The 25,144-nt window shown below is 51.4% G+C and overlaps 1 protein-coding gene across 7 annotated transcripts in view; it reads left to right on the plus strand.

Annotated features, from left to right (window-relative positions):
- The window catches only part of Pitslre (cyclin dependent kinase 11B pitslre), a 53,748-nt gene extending 32,697 nt beyond the window's left edge, over positions 1–21,051 (plus strand). For 2 of the 7 annotated variants that reach the window (XM_077675656.1, XM_077675659.1), the window contains 7 exons: positions 9,538–9,732; positions 9,849–10,007; positions 13,815–13,916; positions 17,796–17,969; positions 18,041–18,764; positions 18,851–19,040; positions 20,716–21,051. In XM_077675656.1, coding sequence (XP_077531782.1) covers positions 9,538–9,732; positions 9,849–10,007; positions 13,815–13,916; positions 17,796–17,969; positions 18,041–18,764; positions 18,851–19,040; positions 20,716–20,820 — 1,649 coding nt within the window. In that variant the 3' untranslated portion in view covers positions 20,821–21,051. The remainder of the gene's footprint in view (positions 1–9,537; positions 9,733–9,848; positions 10,008–13,814; positions 13,917–17,795; positions 17,970–18,040; positions 18,765–18,850; positions 19,041–20,715) is intronic. The other 5 variants (XM_077675657.1, XM_077675658.1, XM_077675661.1 and 2 more) reach the window with 5 other exon arrangements.
- Positions 21,052–25,144: the final 4,093 nt, after the last annotated feature.

Raw genomic sequence — 25,144 nt, forward strand, 5'->3', positions numbered from 1 at the left:
GTAGGGCCTGTTCGTTGGTCCACAGCCATGAGGACATGTGCCGTGTGGAGCGATGCTGCCGCAGAGCAGGCCCCTCCCGAGTGGCTCTCGCTCAACATCGCTGGCGACACGCCTCTTTTCCATGCATCCTGAGGCCTGTGCTGGGCCTCTGGTGTGCACCTGCTTCCTGCCGTAGTTGTTCTGGCGGTTTTCTGGTGGCGAGAAACAAAATCAGTATATATCGACTGTGAAAAAAAATCAAGTGTTGGATGGAAGCGTCTGGTCTGGTCGGGGAATTGCATGACACAAATTAAAAACTGACACCGACCACGAGTGTTTATAAAGCGAAAAAGGACGTTTCGGCTCCTGTACGGGAGCCTTGTTCACAATGAGCTGAGGGGGTGAATGTGATCTGGTTATGTTGGATTCAAGATGTGACGTAGGCAACGTGCGTACACGTGTGGGAAGTTGCCGTCATTGCGATTAAGTGTGTGCTCGGTGGTCTGGATTGTCAGGGATTCAAGACAAAGCCGTGCGGTCCAATTCTTCTCTTTTTCCATTATTTTTGCATTGGCCCAGTCTGTTTCATGACGACTTGCTTCTGCATGTTCGGCCAGAGCATTAGGTGATACGACTGTCTTGGAGACTCATTATTAGAGCCGCACCAACTGTAGAGGTTTGTTGCGCAGATCAAACATGTCTTTTCGTTTTTTAGGACCGCACAATCTCTGTCCGCGTCCATGCACAGAGCATTTACTACCGCGAAAAATCACACAGGCACCTACAGGATTCGAGCCTGTGTCCGGTAGACCAGACAGTTAGACTCAGTCGTCTCACCCATTTGGCTACGATTGTAAGTCAGACGATTTACTCCCTCGCTTGTAACGGTGTGGAGTACCTTAGGACCTCCAATATCCGTGCGCACACCAGCATCAAGCGAAAATGAAGCGAAATTCGATTTGAGCCGTGGGTTGCAGTTTCATTTGGGGAATAATCAAGGCGCAACTCACGGCTCAAATCTAATGACAGTTGGGGCGCAAATCGGATGTCACTCAGAACGCAACTTGGATGTCATTTCGAGTCCCCGTACTCCGCACCCTCGCCATCATCCACGGAGTGGAGATGCTGCCATTTTCTCTCTGATGTTCACACGGTGGCACGTATGATGGATGAGATAAAAGGAGAGCCATGGCACTCTGTGGCCGATTGATAAACGAGTTGGGAGTGATGTAGCCAGCTGCAGTGCTGAGGCCCCTTGGTAGACTTCCTTCCTGGGCTGCCGCAGAATAGCACAGCTTGTTCCAGGCGTCTGCATCCATCTAGTGCAGTGTATTTCTTTGCACTCGCAGCGCCTCCTTCTGGCAGTAAAGGTTCAGTTAGCTTCTCCTGCGTGCAGAGAGGAGAAAGGCTGCACATTTGAGAAGTGTGGCGATACCAGCTCGTTTTGGGTTGGCGCAGGGGTGAAACAGCTGCGGGTATTGCGCAGTTCTTATACAAATTTGTTTTTCTGCGCCAGGCTGTTCCGAAAGCTTGAAAATTGCAAAAATTGCACCTAACTGCTCAAAAACGGTCTGAGAGCCAAGGATTTTAACGCTCCCGTCAGTTTCAGTGGGGGAAAATGCTTACTGATGGCATAATTTTCCAGCACCAACTCCAAGGTGATGCTGTTTGTAAAGGTTTAACTCTTTCGTTACCGCGGGAAATTGACCAATTTTGAAGGGTCTAACAAAACATTTTTTTGTGCTATACATATTGGTTAGGCACACATTGCAGTGACATAAAATGCAGATTATTCCACGCACTTTCCAACGACACCAGTTTTAATAATGTTTTCCTAAATTATGATTCCGAAAAAAATTATTGAATTCGAAATTTTTGTCCACGCGTCGAAGAAAATAAGAAAAAAGTAAGTTATGTATAATAAACCACCTGTAGTAGAAAATATTTAGAATATAATTTTGTAGGTAGACATTTCAAAAACCCATCCTAGAAAAAAAAATTGAGTTGCGCAGTACAATTTGTCAGATACAAAAGAAAATGTTAGCCCACGTGGTGCCCGTGCCATGTGGTGAAGCCCAACCTCTATTTCAAGTTTTGCTATTTTGGATGGTTCTCTAGAAGAAATATGGTGGTTTGACATATATATTAAAGGCCCAAATTAGCCTCCACGTGATGTAAAAACACCTTGTCAATGATTATGACCTGCACAATATTGAAGGCAAGCAAGCGATGTGAAAAAATCCGCTTGGAGTTGAGAACCAAACTCTTTGGTGGATGCTTGTTGACGTTCAAAACTTTCATTTGCAGTTTATTATCATGTTATGACTCACTATGGTAGCCCTGCTTGCAGGAATAAGGTACGATGCGCCAGAATCATGCCCAGCAAGCTTTCACCAAGCCGCCGTCGGGCTGGGAAGCGAGTTCAGCACTACGAGCCTACTACATTGCAGCGCCACCTGACAATTTCGAAGAGAAACAATTACAAGGCTGTTGGAGACTTTGTCAGAATAGACAGTACTACTAAGAAGCGACACTAGACCTCCGGAAATACCCTCGTATGAAACCGAAACTGGGCGGTGAACAGCTGGCGGTGGTCAAGGCCAATTGGAAGCGTTCTCCTCGTCTGAGCTGATACCCGACGACTTGGTGTTATCGTTTGACTTTCAACAGAAGCTCTTATCGCAGAAGCAAGGCGTAGATAAAGTGGAAGCGCGAGTGGCATGCTTGTTTTGAGGAGCAGTAGCGGGGAACAGAGGCGCCATGGCAAATGAGCGTGTAGTTGGGTAACTGCGTAGTAGCGCCAAATATGAATTTCGCAATGCGAAAACTAAACCGAAACTGCTGAAAACTGGTTGAAAATGTCAGGCACACTTGCTAGACATGCGGGGGACCATCAGAAATAAACTTTGGGAGAATAAAGCTGCCCTTTGTCCGAACCAAAGATCATTAGTGAATAGCTGGGGCCATTTTCAAGTAATTATCACCTCTCAACGCTGTCGGATTACAAATCTGACCCCATTATTTGGTATTTGACTTGCCAGGAGCCTTTTCACAAAAAAATATTATGGTAATGCAGCCTAACCACGACCTGCATCCTTTTTTCTCAAGTGCAGCAGCCACGCCCCCTTCCTCAAAAACACGCGCACCTCAGCTCGCAAAAAACGCCGCCAAAAATCTCAATGTCGCCGGAGCGGGAAAATTTAAACTGATTCTAAAAGGGCAGTGCCTAGACTAATCACTGGCCGCATTAGGTGTATGAGAAACGACTACAATATGTCGAAATAGGCAATATGAATCATGGATCACCGGTGATCGATTTGAATAGGCGTGGTAACGAAAGAGTTAATTGATTGATGATTGAATAAAAAACCTGCATAAAATTGTCCCCGGTATAGTTGCTTCGAAGGTCACAATGTCGGGTTGCGCATGGTATATTATGTGGGTTTTTAAATTTTTCCCATCGAAAACCATTGCAAAGTCCTGTAGAAAACATACCATATTTATTCAAAAATAGGTCGAGCATGAATATAGGTCGACCACCTGAAAAATTGAAGTAGCCAAAAGAAAATTTAAAATATTCCATTATAAGTCGACCCATATAGGTTGACCAAAAAACTTGTTAAAACTCACATTTATTTACAACGCGGTCGCTTATACCTCACTGGTCGGAGCCACACACTGCGTCGTCGCCGTCGGAACTTCGAGAAATGTCATCGTCGGATGCTTCGCTGCCGTCCTCGGTGCCGTCGAGGGCGTTGCAGATGCAGCACTTCTTGAATCCGGCTCGGATATGTCTGCAGGCAGGTCCTCCGACCATAGAGTTTCATACTCATATATACTAGAGGGAAATCTGCCGCTGCATTCGCGGGCCGCTGTGGGCGGCGCCATTGCAGTTAGCGACGTTCCTCGCTTCCTTGGCTTGGTTAGCCACATGGCTTCTTTTTCGTCTTGAAGCCAAAATGGGTAACATTGTTTTTTTGTTCATCTTTTATGAAGCTTCTAAATAATCCCTGACAAATAAATCTTTCGGGAGCTTTAATTTTAGGATAACAGAATAAATTCGATTAACCTTGTGCAGTAATATTGTTGCATTTTTGCAGCCAGAGGCCACTTTTCAGCCTGTTCGTGAGCCATGCCAAGGACAAGGGGAACGTGCCTGCCCGGTACATGACGGCACGCTCGCTGAAGCGCGGCACCCCTAGACAGTGGCGCCAGATTTCCCTCTAGTATATGTTAGTATGAAACTCTATGCCTCCGACGTGTTCTTTACCCAAGCGGTTACTTTGCTCAGCAGAGCCTTGTTGCGGCGTCCCGTTGGGTTCTTGGTGGCAGCATCTCTTGCCAGCCACTCCTTGTAGACGCTCGTGTCCAAGGGCTGCAGTTGTGACGTCATCTGGCCAGGTATGATGACCAGGTCCGTACCAGCCTCCCAAACAGTCTCCTTTACTCCCGGGCAAATGTGGCCTCTGAAAGAGTCAAGGACCAGAATGTTTCGGAGCTTCAAGTTTGCTCTCGGTTGTCTCATCCACACCATCCTGAACCACTCCTTGACCATTTCGTCATTCATGAATCCCTTTTCACATTTGCCGGGAGCCCTTCGCCCTTCGGAGCGGTCTTCCGGCGAAACACTGTGTGCGGCAGCAACTGCCAGCCATCAGCAGTGCAGCGCAGCATCACCGTGAAGTGCGTGTGTCCATTGCCTGTGGTTAACAGGCGCATGGCCTCTGCTCCTTTCGCTGTGACGGTTGTGCGGCCGGGCATGTCGAAGTGCATTCCCAATCTGACCGAGAAGGTAGTTGCGCTTCTGCCTGAGCTTGATCACGTAGCGCTGGAATGCCACCAGCCGCTCTTCGTACTCCGCTGGTTCTGCGGCGAAGGGAGAGTCCATTGTGCCGCATGAATTTATCGATCCACCCCGACTGGCTTTGAAGGCTGAGCGGCCAATCCCGCCTCGCCGGACACTTGGAGTCCTTTCGCACGCTCCTCTTTCACGTAAAGCCGGACTTCTTTCTCTAGAGCATCGTGCCTCCTGGTTGCAGGTCCATGGAACGCACGACGCAGTGCACTACACGCAAAAAGTTCGTCCCGCCGTTTCCGCCATCCCCTGATCAGCTTTTCGTGAACGCCGAACTCTCGCTGAGCGGTGCAGTTGTTCAAGTTCTCAGCAAACAGGATCACCCACCGCTTAAAATCGGCAGTATAGCTCATCCAATGTGACATCGTGAAATGTGCACGTGCAAAACGTCATGTGCGGAAACAAGAATGAAGCAGACACAAAGAAAGCGCATGAAACGCAGAACGGGGAGATAGTAGAGACAGCGAGCGATGCAGCCAATGCCATTCCGTTCACAAGGTGGCTGTGCTACGTGGCAAAAGTCGCTACCACCTCGCACTAGCCACTACCACGGTTCCGAATACACCAAGCCTAGCCAATCTGGCCCTCTAGCCACTACTTCAGCTTGTTCGGGTCTTGTCTGGCCGCAGGTAATGCGCGATGGCCGGCAGTGACCGTGGCTGGTTTTCTTACACTGAAGCAACACCGTGAGCCGCCTAGTTGGAATCTATCCATGGCACCAATTGCACAAAAAACAAAGACAAAGAAGGAAACGACGAGGACAAGTGCACTCCGATTGCTTCGTTGTTTTTCCTTCTTTTATTTTCTTGCCTGTCCTTTTTCTAGATGCTCCACGCTGGCGCCTCTAATTGCGGAGCGCCGGGCGCGATGGAGAAACTGATCGCTCGGTGCGCTCACCAATTTTGGTCACGGCTATAGGTCGAGGTTCTTCGGTCACGATTATAGGTCAACCCTTAATTTTTAAGCACTTTTTTGCAAAAAAAATTTCGACCTATATTCGAATCAATGCGCTACTTATGTGTACTGAGGCGACAAACTCAGGGTGTCTAGTGGCCGGGAAAACAGGGAAAAGTAAGGAAATTTTGAGCCGCCGGGAAAAGTCAGGAAATTGTCAGGGAATTTTTCAATCAAGTAGTACCAGTCAGGGAAAACCACTTTGGGGCCTGCCCACACTGTTTTAGAATAGGGGAAACCAGTGTTGGAGCGTTGGAGTCCCCCAAGAAGTTACACGAACGCAACACGTTCGCAAGCGACGAAAGCGTGAACCGCATAAAACGTTTTCTCGGCACGCACCGTGCCGAGCGGCAGGCGCCGGCAACAGGGCGGCAGCACCGGCCGCAAAGTTGTGCGGTAGCTCCAACGGCCGCTTTTACCGCTTATTAAAATGCTATTCAAGGCACAAACGCACTTGCTTGTGCAGGAAAGGAGCCACCGCAAACACGAAATTGTGGACGCGGCCGTGAAAATACTGTGCACGAATCGCGTGCAGGAACTCGCCGTGTGGTTCACGCAGCGCGCAGCTGGCTTAGGTTGCTGGGTGCACTTGCGCAGAGGGGCGATGTGTGTGGTACCGAAATCACACGCACAACGTGCCTTTTTTTCCAGCAAATTTTTAAAGGCAGCACTTTTCGGGAGCTAATCTTGAAAGAACTACTTTCTTATGGCATCAGGAGCCAGAATTACATAATCAAAAAGGAACATGACATGGTTTAGCATGAACCGCGTGCGGCATTTTCTGCTCGCAAAAACGCGCCGCGCACGTCACAGGTGCGCTGCCGCTGCCGCGGAACCACCCGCACGCTGCGCGCAGTGCTGCTGGCGGCGGCTTCGACCGCGAAGCTCGAGCGACCGCTTCTAAGCGCTCTCTAAAATGCCGCACAAGACACGCACAAAATTGCTTGTGCGGTAAAGGAGCATATAATGTGGGCGAAAACGTTACTATAAGACATCATCCGCGCCGCTAGTGAAAGCGCCCATGCAATACCTGCCCGGGGTGGTAAGCCTAAACGTCTCTGGCGGAGCCAGCCGGCTGTCTCGAGGGCTTTGAAACTGCCGCCATGAGGCGCGCGGCTCCGCATTGGCGCAAGTCGTCAGGCTCCTCCCACTGCTGCGCGCCACGCGCGTCATTTTCTAAGTAAGGCAGAAGCTGCCGCGCACGCGAATCGTCGACGCGGGCGTCAAAAAATCGCACGCGCAACGCCGACGTGCCCGAATTGCGTGCAAAAACGTACCATGCGGTTCACGTTTCATGTCGAGCCAGGACAATCAAGAAAAAAAGCAAAAGGTACTCGCTGAAGCGCAACTTGAAGCTTCTATCCCGCAAGACTTTCTGAAGCCGTAACTGAAGGCAAGCAAACCTGAAGCTGAATGAACTGAAGTTAATCAAAGTGCATTTTGAGAATCAGGGCACTTGCAACAAATGTGTTTTTCCCTACGATAGAATGTGTTTTCTCTACGCTTTTTATTTGCTTCACGGACCATTTCCATAGAATGGCACGTGTTGTATAGGTCAGGGAATTTCGACTAAAATGGTCATGAAAAACATGGAAAAATCAGGGAAATTGAATTAGGCAATTTGCTAGACACCCTGAAACTACTTGCGCAAGTTGATGGAAAAAACGGCAATTTTCAGAGCGCCGTATCTCCAGAACAGCATTACAGGGCACTGCCATCTTTGTGTGGTGAAGATTGGAAAACATGGCTGCCGGGCGAAGCAGTTTCTAGCCACCATAGCAGTTGCTGGTGGTTCAGGCAGAGTGCTCTTCGCCTATTTCTACTGTGGTTTTGGTTATGGGGGTGGCTAGGTTTATATTCGGTCATTTGATTTGTTGCCGGAAGTTGCGTGATTTGAAAGACGGGAGTTCATCAAAAACAACGCAGTGCCTGCGGATTGGCCATGTTTCGGCGTTCAGCGTAAGGCGCGGTGCACGCTTGAAGTGAAATTTCGAGTTCATTGCAGTGTTATAAAACAGTGAGGTATTGCTGCCTTTGACAGCGAGCTTGCGAGCGACCCGCCGCAGTGGCTCAGTGGCTAAGGCGTTGTGCTTGAGCACGAGGTCGCAGGTTCGATTCCCGTCTGCGGCGGCCGCTTTTCTGATGGAGGCGAAAAGCAAAAACGCCACTGTGTACGAAATTTTGGCGCACGTTAAAGATCCCCAGTTGGTCAAAATTAATCTGGAGCTCTCCACTACGGCGCGCCTCATTGCCTGCGTTGCGTCGGCGCGTTAAACCCTTCTATCAATCTGCACGAGCTTGCGAGCGGCGGGAATGGGACGATCAACCCGGCAGAAGTGGTGGTGCAGGCAACATCGCCGCAAAATGTTTCAGCAGTGTCCGATAGTGAGACGGGCTGTTATTTATTGCACGCTAGTAATAATGGTTCGTCTATTTGAAGTGAAATTTAATGCCAAAAGGGAGGTGGCTAAACATACCAACAATACTCAAATTACGATCGTAGTGAACGTGCACCTTGGGGGTTGAAATGGTAGGGTTGGTGGGGTGCAACGACTGTCACCTTCCTTAGCGCAACTATTGCCGTGGCTCTACACTTGGATTACAAAAATAATAATATTGGCATTCACATGATAATAAAAATGCCTTACGATTGCTTAGTTTTTCAATTTGATATTTCCAACAGCACTTCACGCTATTTATGCATAGAGCCTGAGTATCTAAAAATGGTTTGTAAAAAGGTAGTTCAGTTTGTACCCTGTGATACTTTGGTAGAAAAAACTTTATTGAAACACTGGTTCAGTGTTATGTATGTTCAAAACCAATTAAAAAGTGCACCCCCCTTCCCCCCTCAGTTGCCAAAAATTTTATTTTTGAGGCACCTAAGGTGACATAGTAAATGTCATTCTTCTGCTGAAAAATTGAGATCTTGTTGCTCTAACAGCTACTCTCAAATCTGATTCAGCTGTCTCACCCCTGGGTTGGCGGCAAAGGCACAGACAGAAAATCGCATGATGGGCAGTCTCGCTTAACGGGGAGGCCACGGAGAGAACTGTGGATCACTGCGTATTTCTCTCGTAACAGCTGCAGAGGGAGAGGAGAGTTGCTTCCTGAGTGTGGCCGAACCAGCACCCTGTATTTTGTGCGTCCTCTTTCCCGTTTGCATAGCACTTGTCCGTGAGTGCAGCTCGCCTGTGCAACAAGGCAGGCTCGTGCGTTCGAGCCCTGAAGGCCACCACTTGTGCTTGCCTTGCGGGCACTGTCGCATTGCTGCCAGGTCCACACCCACGGGGCACACACAGCCCAGCCTAGAGTAGCCAAGCGCGACCAGGTTGGGGCTGCTCCATCACCGCCAGCCTACCAGTGTGGGGCAGCCTTGTCGGGCAGTGGGGGGAGGCACCAATGGCGTGCAATGGGTGACGACGGTCGTGGAGCCAGGCATGTCGTGGTCTTCCAATGGAGCCCAAGCGACACCTGCTGTACGGGGGATTTCGGGGCATGGCTGGCACGTTTGCGAGGCTTGTTGGCGAACAGGGGCCCCTCTCTGAAGCAAGAGGTTCTGAGACGACGCGGTGGGAAGGACGAGGGGAGCACCGTGGCAGGGGCGCAAAGTTGCAGTCAAAACGACGGGTCGCCCGTCTCGTCTGCAAAACTTTCCCAGTGGTAAACATCCCGCCCGGTGTGTGAGCAGTGCTAGCGCAGGCTGCATGCTCTCGTAGAGGGCCTCTCGCTAGGTGCCGCTTTCTTTGCAGAGGACGAAGAACCGAGTCCGGTGAAGGTTGGGGCGACCCCGGCGGAGGCGAAAGCGGCCCCCGCAGAAGCGGGGGCCAAGGAACAGCCGCAGCCAGTGGCCACCCTTGTGGCCGCCGAGGGGCGCTCCGATGACGACGACGACGGCTCCGATCTGTCTTCCGACTCGAGCAGCGACGACAGCAGCGACTCTGACGGTGAGGGGAGGGAGCCTCGGTGCCAGCAGCAGTCTTGGGGAGAACCGTGGCTTCCCTGCCTGCTTGTGCCACGTGGCCACGGGGGAGCAAGCCTGCCACTGTTGTTCTCCTTGCAGATAGCAGCAGCAGCAGCGACGAAGACTCTGACGAAGATGAGAAGTATTCCGAGGATGAGAAAAAGGTGGCCAGTGCGAACGTGGGTAAGGGAGGATCCCGTACCGCTCACCTGAGAAAGCTTCTCAAGGAGTGCAAAACATTTTTGAGTACATTCTCAAGTGAGTACAACAGTGTCTCGCAGGGGGAACCAGTGGTCGAACCCGGTTATGTGATTTTCCCTGCGAATGCGGGCTGGTGCTCGGGCTGCATAAGCGCACTGGCCATTCGCTGAAGGCCGGGACAAACTTCACCTTGCTCCTTGCAGAGTAGAGCAAACAAAAATGAAACTGGCGTAGCTTGCACTGCAGGGGCAAGGCTGGGGAAACAGGGGAGCTTCTTCCGGTTCTGCCAAGCCTTGCTGGGCTAGGTGAGGTGTGGAGGGGTGAGGACAGGCTTAGCTGGATTTCACAAGGCCGTTCCAGTCGGTCCCTTACACTGACAGCAGGTCCCAGGGGGTAAGAATTCCTCCAGCCTTGCATAGCCCAAAAAAGACTGTCACCTTTAAAGTGGTATAGCAAGAGGTGCGCATGCACACATGCCCCTTGTGCTCTCACTCGAGCAGGTGCATAAGCCGGCTGCACTGCTATAGTACCTCGTCTGCAGTAGGGCACCCTTTACAGGAGGGGATTTTTTTTTTGCCAATGGCACCATACCAAGCTCAAGCTTAAACAGCTCTGCTGTTAAAAAACAAAACGCTGGCCAAATTGCTGAGGCACCGTGCATCCTCACTCCACAATTGCAATGCAATGTAATGTAATGTGCCGTGAGAAGACTCGGAGGTGTGGGGAGCACTTTGCAGCCCACCTACAAAATGTGAGCAGTCACATGGCACCAATGAGGCCGTCCCAAGCCCCGTGTACATGGACGCGACAGGGGCGAGTTGAGTTGAGTGGCGGGTTCAGCTTACCTCGACGTGTCCGAGTTTATATGAACCCCATCCAAAGAATCGAGGTGAGGGGAGCGGCGGGGTTCCCGGAAACGGGGCTACCGTATTTTCACGATTGTAACGCGCACCCTCTTTTGCTGAAAGGTAGCTTAATATTTGTGTGCGCGTTACAATCGGGCTCAAAACCGAAATAGGCTTTAAAGCGGCCAGCAGCATTTCCATACGCAACGGACACGAAGTACCCGCAAAATCCAACTCAATCCAATAAAAACAATCCGTCAACACCACATGAGTGAATTTCGGCACACTGATTCCTCAATGGCATGCCGCATACCCTGGTCAGCTGTTGCACTTTTTTTGTGCTTCTGCTTAGCCCCTAACGCTTAGAATTATGAAGATCAAGGCACTTGAAACCGCAAGCACCTTCAGTGTTCCCCGCGATAACTTTATTTCCAGCAGCAGCTGGATAAGCACCCTTGTGAAGCATAATTCATTTTTGGCTTCCAGAGCTGCATACGCCAAATAAAATCTCCCTCTTCCAGGTACATGGTGTCATGTCTTTTCCATCTGCGCAGTACCGTCAGTGTCACATTTTTTTTTTTTTTTCGAATTTTCCTGTGCGAACTTACCCGCACGTTACGATTGGGGGCGCGTCAGAACCGCGCAGATACGGTATTCTGCTCCCCGCGGCCCGCCGACTCAGCCCGACGAGCGAGCTAACCCACCCCCTGCCTCCGAGTTGACTGGACTCGCCGCGACGGCTCTCTGACCCGCCCTGTCCGCTTATACATGGGGGTGTCCAGTCCAAAAAACCTGTTTATTTCTACTCAACGCGCCCTCGTCGGGTCAATGTAAACGGGGCTCCAGCTGGCACCCCCGCAAAGCGTGTGCTAACAGTAACTCCCACTCCTTGGCCACCGTAGAGAAGTGCCCTGCGACAAATGTGTGCATCAGCGGGTTTCCCCAGCCCTCATCTCGAGCCGTCAGAGATTCTTCCGGGAGCATCGCGTATAAACGACGAACCCTTTCCATCCTGCCCGGCCGTCTGTGGTTTGGTGCTTGTTGTTCTCCAAATAAGTCTTAGCTGTCTCCCCTCGAGGGATTCCCAGCTGGAGAGGCTGTGAGGCAAGTTGCACACAAGCTCCATGGGCTAACGCAGTGACCCCAGGAGTCACCTTTTATCTCCTGTTGCCCTTGAACATTGCAGGATGTGCAGAGAGAGAGCAGCCACAACATGGTTTGGGAAAGGGTTTCTGTCGGCTCCACCACACGCCTTGCCTCGCTGGTGCCAGGGGGGCCCTCTTGGAGCGTTGCACTCCTGAAGTGTCACATAGTTCTCAAGGGGAAGCTGATGGAAAGTGCAGGCGGTAATTCTGAAATTGCGCAGAAATTCAGCATGCCTGAGTTTTTACATAACCGGGTTCGATGACTGAGCTGGCTTTGTGTTTGTTTTGAGCAAGACTCGAAGCTAACGGGGGCATCATAACTGGCTGGCATGATCATTTACGATGGGCCAAGTCATTTATTGCCAACTTCAGCTCTTGCTGGGTGTACATGATGAGAATTGCATTTGCATGTAGAACACTGCAGTTTGAACGCTACAAGTACTGGGCCAAATATACAGTTGAAGAAAATGAGCCTGAAGCGTGTAGAATACATAATATGTAGCAACAACTTCAGTTTCAATGTATCGTCCATTGCCCCCAGAATTTATAGGGAGAACATGCGGAAAAAAAAATCTAGATACAGTTGAATCTCAGTGATACGACACTCGCAGGACCGCGAAAAGTATTGGCATCATCCGAACTTCGTATGAGCCAACACAGACAGAAAATTGAGCTCTAAAAAAAGTTTACTATATTTCTTTCTTACTTTCACGCGAAGAAATCGGTGATGTTTTTCTGTTTCATTTTTAACACGAAAGTGTTTTATTCCGGGATTCACAAAAATTTCACTTGTGTCATATCCGTCACGGAAGTGACGCCAGTACAACGAAGCAAGCGGCCTGTAAAGGGTGCACCCCTGCACACAGAGCCTTGTTGCGGGGAAGCAAGCTTTAGCACGCTATACTTAGGGTTGTTCGTTTTCGGGTTTTATATTTTAACACAAAAGTTTTTTATGCCGGGATACGGCAAGATTTCACTGACGTTATATCTGTCATGGAAATGATCACGCCAGTACACCTTTGCCAAAGCGACCCACCCGACAGCAGCACTTCGCTCGCCAAGCACACCCACAAGACAGCCACCGACCCGGATATCATGCTCAGCTGCAGATTTCGCTGCACACTTCACTTTCGTGCTTTACTCATTCCTATGACAGAGGAACTCTATGTTGCCAAGCCATGGCCGCTCGATTGCACGCATTGGAGCGGCTGTGGCCAAGCAGTCCTTTCTGGAGTGCAGAAAACTTTGCACTCGTCTCTTCACTCACGGTGCCCAAGCACTACACGCCGCAACAGCCAAGGCGTGAACCTCACCTCATAGCGTGTTTTTGCGTGCGATTCGTATGCATTGGCATTGCGCATTCAATTTTTTCACTCCCACAGCACCTTCTGCCTAGATCAGAAGCTACTGCAGGCATGATTCTAGTGCGACGCGCGCTAGAATTGTGCCTGCGGAATCATGCTAGAATCGTGCCTGACGACTATGAGGAGGTGCTCACCTCATGGCAGCAGTTTCTAAGCGCTCGAGAACGCCGGCTGGCTCCGCCAGAGATGTTATTTCTCATGGGCGGCTTTCACTAGAAGCGCGGATGATGTTGGTACCATTTTCGCCCACATTATCAGTTGCCGTACCACACAGGCAACTCCGTGTGTGCCTTGAGCGCCATTTTAAAGAGCGGTTGAAGCGGTAGAACAGTGGCTTTCACTAGCGGTGCAGATGATGTTGGTACCATTTTGGCCCACATTATCAGTTGCTTTACCACACAGGCAACTTGAGCGCCACTTTAAAGAGCGGTTGCTTGAGCACCCCCGCACCACATCGCGACTGAAGCCGCCGGCATGTTGCCACTGCCGCCGGCCGCGCGCAGCGTGCAGGTGGTTCCACGGTGGCATCCTGTGGCATGCGCGGCTCGTTTTTCCAAGCAGGAAAAAACAGCCTGGCCATTCCTGGAGGAAGAGCGACAAAGAGGGGAGCCGGTACGTCACTGTCGCTGGCTCACTCGGCAGTCAGGTGCCTCGCAGGCTCTCTCGTATCATCCGCCGGTCAATTTTGCCCATTGCATACAGTGGAATTTCGCCAGGACTTCTCAGAAATTCGTATCACCCAGAGTGGTACCATCGAGATTCCACTGTACATAGTGCCAGGGCAGGAAATCAACTTGGGCAGTCAGTGTTTTAGAAAAGAACTGCAAGACTACTGTGATGACTAGATTTTAACATGCACCTTTTTCCCCACAAAATGTGTCTCAAGATTGCATGTGCGTTGGCATCAAGTACCAGCAGGAACAGCAGCAGCAGCGGCTGCTTGTCATTGCCAGCTTGGAAGGGCAACCATAACTGCTGCACATCTGCGTGAGCAAAGGTTCAGAGGTTGAGCAGCCCACTGCAGTGCCAAAGTGGCAGGAAAAAAATGCAACCGGGGTTTGTGCGGGACGCTCCACGGTGCCTAGCGAGTGCTTCTTTAGCCAGTAGCAATGCCAAAGATGCTCTCTAGCAGATAGCAAACCCCCTTTTCAGGTAGCAAGCCCATGCTTTTCCGCACTTTGAACTGACAAAGGACAATGAGCAGTCGACATACACAGTACCATGCAGTGCATTCCTTACTACAGAGGATTTGAAACCAGAATTTGAAAAAAAGTTTTTCTTCCAGCCACGGAAATCACGTGCACGTTTGATTTGTACCCACCCGGCCTATTGTTACTGGGAAAAGCGAGGTGAGCTGCCGTTGCAGCAGCACAGCGCTCCCGGCTGGAGCAAGCCCGCCAAGTGATTGCGTGTGGCAGCTTGCAAAGACTGGCGCTCGGGGGGTAGCCTTGGAGGCCGACATGCAGGGTGTTCAGGGCAGGCGTGTTCACTGTGCAGTGGATGTTGTGCATGCTCCGATTGACATGTCTTCCTTTGCAAAGCCCCCCCCCCCTCTGTTTTTTTTTTTTTTTTTTTCAAAATCTGAAATGGTCTCGGAACTTAACTAGCAAGCGCAGTCAGTGTTTAGCTTTGGCAACCACAAAGTGAAGTGCTTTAGCCAAATAATTACTGCCCATCAGGTAGCGTGGAAACTTGCTTTCGCAAGGTTTTCCTCTCTCTCTTGGTCTGGGCACTGTTTGCACGCTTGAGGGGCACCCTGGTGGCTGGCCGATGTGCTCTGCGGCACGTGGGCGCCAGCTACGGCGCGGCAAGGTTGTCGTCGTGCTGCATTGTACGCTGCCTTCCGTAGTGCACGTTAATAAATTGAAAAATTGCTCCATGGGACCAGTTTAAGTGATCTGGCTTAAACTGGTGGCCGTGGTGAAGCTGAAATTCGCCTCAAAGTAGCGCGGCGCACAGTGCGTGAACGATGTCGAATTGAACATAATGTCGTGCAATACTTCATCGAACGTTTTACAGTTGAACCCCTTTATAAGAGACACGTACCGGGGAGCAGTTTCTGTCTCTTATACGAGATGTCTCTTATAAGCAGGGAACCATGTTTTCACTTACTAATCAGACCCTAGGTCAATGTAGGCACCGTATGACTAAACTGAGCTCAAAAGAACGCTACAGCATGTTGCAAAAGATTCATTCTAATTTATGTTTGGACCCCAGTATTTATGAAACAGTTCTGAATGTTTGTTTGCATTACGACTGTATTTACGCTGTTTTTTACAACCGATTCTACAAGTTTTCTTTCCTTTCACTGTTTGCGGAAGGTGAATCGTAGATGTTGAGTTCACAAGCCTGATGAATAGCCAGAGCACACAGCTTCTACCGCTGTGTGCTCAGGCAATTCATCATGCTTGCAGGACTCGGCATCTGCGATGCTTCTTGATTGGGAGCTACGCAAGTGGGAGAGCCCACATGTGCAGTCGCGGTCCAATGGATGGAAGTAAGCTTCAACCACTTCTGCAAGTTGCATTTCCATTGGCAGGGCTTCTCATCGTCATTTCATAGCTGACTGAACCACCACTGTGTGTTTGCTGAAGTTATAATAAATGGCGACTGCAGGCGTCTGTCGTCCAGCTGTGTTTCCACAATGGAAGCAACTGCAATTAGTGACTGGTGGCACTGCATCTGAAGTTAAAGTGTCTGCTACAAGCGAGATTGTTGATTAAAGTTCAAGGATGACTCATCCCTTATAACCAACTGACTTCTACATCCGATGTCTGTTATAAAAGAGGTCAATTTAATGGGAAAGATAGGGCGGCCAACCATGTGGGTGAATAGTGTCTCTTATACCCATTTGTCTCTCACATCCATGTCTCTTATAACGAGGTTCAACTGTACTGCAAAAATGGATCTAACTCTGAGACGCTCAGCACCCATGGGCAACAAGCAAAAGCGCTGTCAGCACAGCAGACTGCTGGTATCAAACCCTTCTAGGGTGTAATACAGGTTGCAGTGGGTGAGCTTAGTAAGTGTTTAGCATTAATAGAAGTGTTAAGTGTTATCGATAACACCCCCATCCTTAGCCACCACTGGCACCAACTACACAGTACAAACAAAACTTCCTCTCTAGAATTGCGAGCTGCTCAGCAGCACAGCTTAGCCGTGCAACTAATGTACGACATAAAATTAAAAAACGGCTTTTGGAGGGCGTTTTATAAGGACTCGTTAAGCGTCCGCCGTTCAGCAGCCAGGCAAGTGTTTGCTTTTGCATCACTTAGTTTGATATTGCCGACAAAGAGAAACCATGTTTTGGCAATAGACCAAACTGTTGCTGGAGTGAATGAGAGAACAACTTTATTTTGCGTGAGAGTAGTCCCCCCCCCCCCTCATCCTAGGCAGGCACTAGTCACAGTGAAAATCGCCAAGGCCAGCTCTTGTAATACTTATATCTGGGTCTGACGCTGTGCAACTTCAGCAATGATTGAGATGGAACTAATACCACCGTATTTACTCACATAATCCTCGCATTTCTTTTTTCTTTCCCCCCCCCCCCCCCCCCCCAGAAAAATCAGTGTGAAGCTAGGGGGTGAAGTAATTATGCGGGTGTGAAAAAATTTTGAGGGGTAAAAATGAGCTTAACTGAGATTTGAATAGGTCTTACACATAACCACACCATTTCCTTGCAGGTCGTAATAAAAGTACAGGGTCGGCATAGGCACGGAGCAGGAAACTTCGTTCGCTGTGGCCAGTCGGTGCCCAGATGGGAGCAGTTCTGGTCTGGTACTGCTACCATTGCTGGCCGTTGTCCCACACCAAGTGGTCTTCAGTTCCATCCAGTGCACTCGAAGCGCCCCTTTTCTTGAAGCTCTTGGCGGCGACGTCAGCAGCGAGCATTCCCACCGATTCCGATATGCAGCTGCACAGCATCTCCACTGATGATGGTCCCCGTATCTTTCTGGCCGGCGTCAGAGCGTGCTCGCAATCCACTCTGTGTACAGCCTTCGAACGTTGCCTTTGAACGGCTTGTTCAAAGGTGGTGCTTTCAAAGGCTGGAGCGTGGAAGTTAATCCACCTAGAATGACAGCCAGCTCAATGCCTTTGCGCTGCTTGTTGGTCCCCTTCAGTTCCTCGTGCGGCCGTCTCCAGTAGCACTTGCTGAACTCGTAGACACTGACAGGCCTGCTTGCAGCACAGTTACCGTGCTCCATAGCGTGCTTTATAGCTTTCAGCGTGAAAGCGGCTGTATAACTGGTGCGACCATTTATTAGCTAAAAAGTTAGTGGCAAACCCGCCCACGCAATGCCTACAAAGGGCAGTCAAGGCATAGGAGGAGCCGGAGAGGGGAAAGGCGGCCCCCTCGCCCGATGGGACGGTCTATGCTGCGGCTGGCTTCCTTTCGGCTGCATGCAGCACTAAATGCGTTGTTCAGCAGGCGCGGGGAAACGGGATGACTGCAGCTGTCGCAGCGCTTACCCTTCAACGGGGTGCTTGCAGAGGCGACAGGGCCGGAGGCGCTGAGCGAGGAGGGGGAGGAGGGGGAAGCGGTGCTGCTGCCGCCCTACCTGCCGGCCATCCAGGGCTGCCGCAGCGTGGAGGAGTTCCACTGCCTCAACCGCATCGAGGAGGGCACCTACGGCGTCGTCTACCGGGCCCGCGACAAGCACACAGGTCGGTGCCCTTCTCGTTCCCGGACCCGGGCAGGGGGCGGCCTGCGACAGGGAGCGCGTGCCTCTCTGCAGATGAGATCGTGGCGCTCAAGCGGCTCAAGATGGAGAAGGAGAAGGAGGGCTTCCCGATCACCTCGCTGCGGGAGATCAACACGCTGCTGAAGGCGCAGCACCCCAACATCGTGACGGTGCGCGAGATCGTGGTGGGCAGCAACATGGACAAGATCTACATTGTGATGGACTACGTGGAGCACGACCTGAAGAGCCTGATGGAGGTGATGCAGCAGCCCTTCCTGGTGGGCGAGGTGAAGACGCTGATGCTGCAGCTGCTCCAGGCGGTGGCCCACCTGCACGACAACTGGATCCTGCACCGGGACCTGAAGACCTCCAACCTGCTGCTCAGCCACCGGGGGATCCTCAAGGTGGGCGACTTCGGCCTGGCGCGCGAGTACGGCTCCCCGCTCAAGCACTACACGCCCGTGGTGGTGACCATGTGGTACCGGGCGCCCGAGCTGCTGCTGGGCGTCAAGGAGTACTCGACCCCCATCGACCTCTGGTCCGTGGGCTGCATCTTTGGCGAGCTGCTCACCATGAAGCCCCTGTTCCCGGGCAAGTCGGACATCGACCAGCTGAACCGCATCTTCAAGGACCTGGGCACGCCCAGCGAGAAGATCTGGCCCGGCTACACCGAGCTGCCCCTGGTGAAGAAGGTGACCTTCACCGAGTACCCCTACAACAACCTGCGCAGCCGCTTCGGCCACACCCTGTCCAACCTGGGCTTCGACCTCCTCAACAAGTGAGCAGCCCCGAGGCCCTGAGGCCCTGAGGTGAGGGTGCCGCCTTCGCTGCTGTAGCGGCGACCTCTGCTCTGCCATGGCGCAGGTTCCTGACGTACTTCCCGAGCCGGCGCATCACGGCCGAGGAGGCGCTGCGGCACGAGTTCTTCAAGGAGACCCCCGTGCCCGTGGACCCGTCCATGTTCCCCACGTGGCCGGCCAAGAGCGAGCTGGGACACCGCAAGGCGCACAGCCCCAAGCCGCCCTCGGGCGGCAAGCAGTTTGCCAAGCAGCTGGTGAGCATCGGCTAGCTGATTACGGCCTATCAAACTCGGCACATGGGGAGGGGCCCAGTAGACTGGCTTCCAGAACATGTCTGCAGGTGGCCCTCGGGGGGTCTAAACAGACAGGCGTTTTTGATTGAAAGATTCCTAGTTTCACCCGAAGCTTGCCTGTTTAACGAAAATATGGCCATCGCACTTCAGCGCAACACGTGTGCGCTTGCTGATGTGGCAGTTGGCTCCGCTGCTCTTTCCCAATCCATTGGCAGGGGCCGCGAAACTCACGTCTCAGCCATACTGAAATGTAGAGATGGGTGCGCTGGCAGTTGTTCCACGTGACACGAATTGTCGAGAGACGGAGCGAACATCACAGCACATGGGCAGGCACCAGGCTTGGCCTCTGGCCTTTCCAGGCGTAACTCGTGGGCTGTTGCGAGGCCCCTTGAAGCGAGCTCCGGGCCGTGTGCATGCGCATCGGGTGCTCTGGCCGCTCCTTGCTCGCAGCGCTACATGCCCCCCGCCCTCCTCCTCTCTCGCAGCGTGCACGAAGAGCTCCCCTGGCTGGCCGTAAGCCTTCACCGGGTTCCCCTCGTCGTCATGAGGGAGCCCGTATGCACAGCTCCTGTGGTTGGCTTGCGCCCTCTGCGGCACGCTTGTGGCCCATTCACACTCGGCACTGGAGCCACCAAAAGTGGCGCCATTTCTGCCACTTGCCATCGCTTCGTCACACAGCAAGAGCGATTGGGCTCGACCAACATTTGTCGCTGCCGTTGCTTTTGGCACAGAAAGAGGCGGCGAGGGTTCCTGGCGTCATATCTTGCCGCCATGGTGCCCGGATACTGTGCTATGTCGAGACCGAAATTCCCATGAAGTCACTTTCCCAGTGAGAGACGATGAGAAGAAAAGCAAAAATACTTCGTCGCCATCACTCCAATTGCATTGCTCGCTTTTGTCGCTCCAGCCACAAGTGTGAAGGGGCCTTAAACCACACATCTGGCTACAGGCGACGCTGTTTGCCGTAGAGATGTCTAGCTGTGCAGAGCATCTGTGATGCAGAGATGAGGTAGCAGCTCTCAACAGCCCACTTGGCAGAGGAGTGGCTACCACTGTTAGTGTTCTCTTTCGCCCAGGATGTATTGGCCATGCCAAGGGTGGCTCAACACAGTAAAATGTTGATGCTGCTGTGGTGACTGTTTCCTGCACTCTACTGAGTGAGCAAACTTCATTTCAATGGAAAGTATTTCTTGGGCTGCGGTTGCCTCCAAGCAGTGAAATTTTGCATCTTGCAGCAATGGTCACACATCAAGCTTGGTTTCCTACTAAAACCATGTTTTGTTAGTGCAGTTGATCTGAAACACTTGTCTACACAATAACCAGCATTCACAAAGCTGCAGTGTTGGTGTAAGTGCACTGGTGCGAAAAATGGTTTTCATCCTGTGTTTCACAGTGAAGCATTTTTGCAACAGCGTGTCATGGTAGGTGCCTGTAACAAGTGCCGAGGCAGTGTTCTAGACGCACACCGCTCCAAAAGGACACGGTGTGCGCCTGGGTGATGAAGCCTGCAGTTTTTTGTGATTCCATAACGGAGAGCCCCAGTCTGCTCCTGCCGTTGCTGTGTTTGTGGCCTTTCGCTGAAGGCTGGTGGAAAATGGCGTGCCTGAAAGGTGTGTCCCTCTCTCCTCGGCTCCAGGGCGAAGGGGACGACGAGGGGCTCCTGGCAGCAGCAGGCTTCCACATGAACATCCCCAGCAAGGGGAGCTCGGCCAAGGGCACCGGGTTCAGCCTCAAGTTCTAGCACGGGGGGGCCCACACCTGCTCTCCCTCCAAGGATCCGGGCTCTCGGTGCTCCCACAGCACCTCAGCACTGGTGGATCTCGTTGAACATCGGCAGACACTTTCTCGGAGACAAGCGCCCCCTCGGCCGGCACAGCGTGAGCTTCTGGGGGAGGCAAGCGAGCGCCAGTGTAAACACCGGGCTAAGGGACCGTGCTTCCACAGGAGAGAAACATGACCTTGGTTAACCTGAGCGCACAGCCATTTTATTTCGACCCAAAGGCCAGCGAACAAGAGAAATCGTCAAAGCAGCCACTCCGGAATGCATCGGCCAGCGTCTATACTTCATTACACAAGCTAGGTGCAGCACTGTGGAGGCTACACTGTGCGACCACTGAGGGCGCCTAACTCGCCACGAAGGGGGTCCTGAAAGGACATTCCCTTCTCCCCTCTTGGCAAGTGGAACCGCAATGCCCCGGCGCCTTTTGTCGCTTCCTTCGCGGTGAGTTCGGCGCCCTGGGGGGCCGGGCTGTCGACAGCAATGTAGCCTCCACAGTGCTGCACCTAGCTTGTGGAATGAACTGTAGTGCCTTGCCTAGCTGAGAGTTGCCTGCTTACCCTGGTATTCTGAGTCCTTCCTCCCCTCGAGCCGCCAGTGGAGGAGATGCTTGAAAGCAATTTCTCCGTGCATAAGCCTAGTGCTATCCTCCCCCGAGCCGAGTGGAGGGAGCACATGGAGTGGAGGAGGGACTCGGAGTACGGCTTCAGTGTCACGATTTGCCCCGCATTCGTGGACGTGGGAGGGTTGCGGAACCCTTTAGCCAAGAGACGACCCGCACCTGGCTGGTGGTGACGGTGACTGCCCGCATGCAACTATGCTCGTAGGTGTTTATTGGCGGTCAAGCACAATGTTGCCCACCAAGCCTGGTGGGGCCACCAAACCTAGCGGCCAACAAAGATTACGGCCGCAGGGGGTGGCGTTACAGGCTCGTTACACTTACACGCACCCTAAGCGTGATGAAGGGTCAGGGCATGGTGGCTTGCCTGAGGTGCCATCTGTGATGTGGTCATCTTATGCCTTCTTTTCTTTCCCTGCGTTTGGAGTTTCCAAGATTGTCATATGTTTTCCCTATGTGTGGCTAAGTGCGCCAAAAATGGTGATGCATGTAGAACGTCTCGATTGGTCCGCTTAGGTACAAATACTCATGATACGTTTATTACGAGGGCCTCCGTGAAGTCACCAGGTGGGGCACTAAGCATTTTGTTCGTGACGCCAGAGCAACGTTTGTGTGGAGAGCCGAAGTGGCGCCTCACTCGGAGTAGCGGTGCTGTCGAGGAAGGGGCCAGCGACAGAGTTCGGTGTGGGAAGATCCTGCATGGGCTTCACAAGTTCCTTGTCCGTGCCACCAAATTGATGGACACTAAAGTTGTGTCACTGGGGGGGCCTTGATCTTGCCGGGACCGATTTCTCGCTCCATGTGTCGCAAGCTGCATGCCCAGTTTGTCGCGATAACTGTTGTCTGTAGTCTTCAGTGCCTCGATCGAGCCGAGCCAGGCGATATCAAAGGTTAAGATTGAGTTTGTGCTTGTAGAGTAACTGTTACAAGACATTTCTGGCCTCCTACAAGTAAAAGTTTGATTTGCATGCACCAGTTTATTTTTTATTTTTTTAATGTTAGCTGCACAATTCTCTTGAAGAAATCTGGTATTCTGTCATTACTGGAGGCAACAAAAAGCACCCACATGATGTAACAATTTCCTAAATGGCGTGCATTGCATTTGCGGCCACCCCAAGATACTGGGCAAGCAAGCGATGCCACACAATCCACTTGGAGTTGTGGGATAGCGTAACAGGGTATCCCGACTAGCTATGCTAGAGCAAGAGCTACCAAGCGGTACTACTAGCCCCATAGGGGAATCTGAATGAGGAGCGGGTAGGCTGCCTCAGGAAGGGCATAAACGATTTTAAAGAATCCGGCGACATGATATTAGTTGAAGACTTGCCCACATTGAAGATCTAGATGGATATACGGATTATAACGGCACTCTAGTTCTAGATGTGTGTGAATAACAACAGCTGGTGGCAGTTAACAGGGAGCATAAATGCTACAGGCAGATAACGTGGAAGTCTGGCAATAGACGGTCCTGCTTATATAGACTACGGCCTAGTATCAGAGCACATGCATGTACGAGCGGTTGAACCAACTGGCGACAGATGGAGAAGGAAAAAGCAGCCTGGGCAGCGACCATAGGCGTATAAACCTCAAATTTGACAGTGGAGGTGCTAGGCAGGAAACAACAGAAGTCGGGCACGAGAAATTAAGCGATAAACAGATAGCTGACATCGTCAATAACGTCGAAAGAGAATTAGAGGCCCAGCCCGCGAAAGTGGAAATATCACAAGCAGGTGAGTTGTATGCAAAAGGAAATAAAGTGAAGAATACCAAACCGTTGGAGGTGTAAAAGAAAGCCAACAAGCTGGTGAGACGAGGGCATCACACTGGCTGTAGAATAGCGACAACGGGCTTCTATAAAGCACCCAGAGGGGGGGAAAAGGGGAACATCAGGAATGTGCCGTTTGTAATGAGGACTGGCGTGAAAGTCGCGAGTGAGCGGCCAGTACGTGCGTGGGGAAAGGTTGCTTTATACATGATTGGCAAGAAGGCAGATATAGATAGCAGAAGCAAGCAAGGACATACGAGACTAAAGATAGAAGCATTAAAATCAACAAAAGGCTAACTGAAAACGTTTACAACGGAGTCTGTCCGCTGTCCCACGGGGTCTCGATGCGTGCAGGGTCGACAGAGAAGTCGCGGCGTGGCTGGCTGCATCGAGGCACGGGACATCTGGTAGGTGTAGGAGAATGGGTAACAGCTCGATGGCGTAGCAGTGCCGAGGGTTCCACCTCCAGGTGAACCCGTGCTCTCTCGCCCAGCTGCTCATGGGTTGCCAAGATGCAGCTCGGGACTGCAGGGCCGCGCTCTCCAGCACAGCGACGTGTCACAGGCTGGGCTGCATGGATCGTCGTCCCAACTAGATTTGGAGCACGCGCTGCCAGCAGCTGGTTGGTTTGTACCAAGAAATCACTGGCACGTACCCATACTGGGGGATTGGTCAGGTTTGATTGGTAAAAATTTTAAGAATTACAACTAGGGGGAAAATAGATTGTGGGGAACATATGTTAACATTCCTGAGGACCAAAAAAACCAAAATAACTATAACGTGCTGAAGTAAAAATATGCTATGCACGCACCGGAAAAAGAAAGTACGAGATGTGTTTTATTCACACGGTAAACGACCTGTTTCTGAAATAAAAGTGTGAATGGCGCAGCAAACACCCGCTTGGCAGAAACCTAATCCCAATGCTCCAAATGACAGTAAATTCAAAACATTTCACTTCACTTCATTTCCCTTCACGAGCTGAAGATAGCTCTCAGCACTGGGAAGCCTTCAGCTCCTGGCGCAGACAGCATTAGTACTTACACTATGATACAACATTTACATGCGGACACACTTCAAACACTTCTACACCTCTACAACAAAATATGGCTTTCGGGGCACCTTCCAAGGTCTTGGAGGAACGCCATAGTTATGGCTTTCCTAAAGGAAGGGAAGGACCCATTCTCTCCCGCCAGCTATCAGCCCATCGCCCTGACAAGCTGCCTGTGCAAGCTCCTCGAAAAGATGATTAACCGGAGACTTGTGTACTGTTTGGAGTACGACGGTCTTCTCAAGAGCTGCCAGGCAGGCTTCTGGGCGGGGCGATCTACCAACGATCAAATCATTGCATTAGAGTCATATATAAAAGATGCCTTCCTCCACAATCATATACTGTAAATCTCGAAAAAGTGTATTTTACTGCTTTGTGGTATGGCATCCTCAGCGATTTGAAGTCCTTTGGCATGTCGGGTAACATGATAAACACGCTTTCCAGTTACATGTCAAAGAACCTTTCTCGTGCGAGTTGGAACGGCACTCTGTAGGGTTCATGTGCAGCAAAATGGCGTGCCGCAAGGTGGAGTTCTGAGCTGCACTCTGTTTATTGTGAAAATGAATTCCTTTAGGAAGGCATTGCCACCAACAATTTCCTGTTCAATCTGTGTAGACGACAGCGTAAACTATCCTTTAAATCCTGTAACTTATCTGAGCGCCAAGTCCAGCTTGGTGCTAGCAAGTTAGCTGGCTGGGCAGATAGCAATGGTTTTAAATTTGATCCAGAAAAGTGCACTTGTGTTTTGTTTTCCAAGAGGTGTGGCATTCGGCCGGATCCAGACATCAAACTCAATGGTGTCTCGATTCCAGCCTGAAAGGAATACAGGTTTCTACGTATAATCCAGGATGAAAAG

This window comes from Haemaphysalis longicornis, unplaced genomic scaffold (assembly GCF_048455015.1).
Source record: "Haemaphysalis longicornis isolate Haplotype H1 unplaced genomic scaffold, Haemaphysalis longicornis Haplotype H1 scaffold_7, whole genome shotgun sequence".
Classification (NCBI taxonomy): domain Eukaryota; kingdom Metazoa; phylum Arthropoda; class Arachnida; order Ixodida; family Ixodidae; genus Haemaphysalis; species Haemaphysalis longicornis.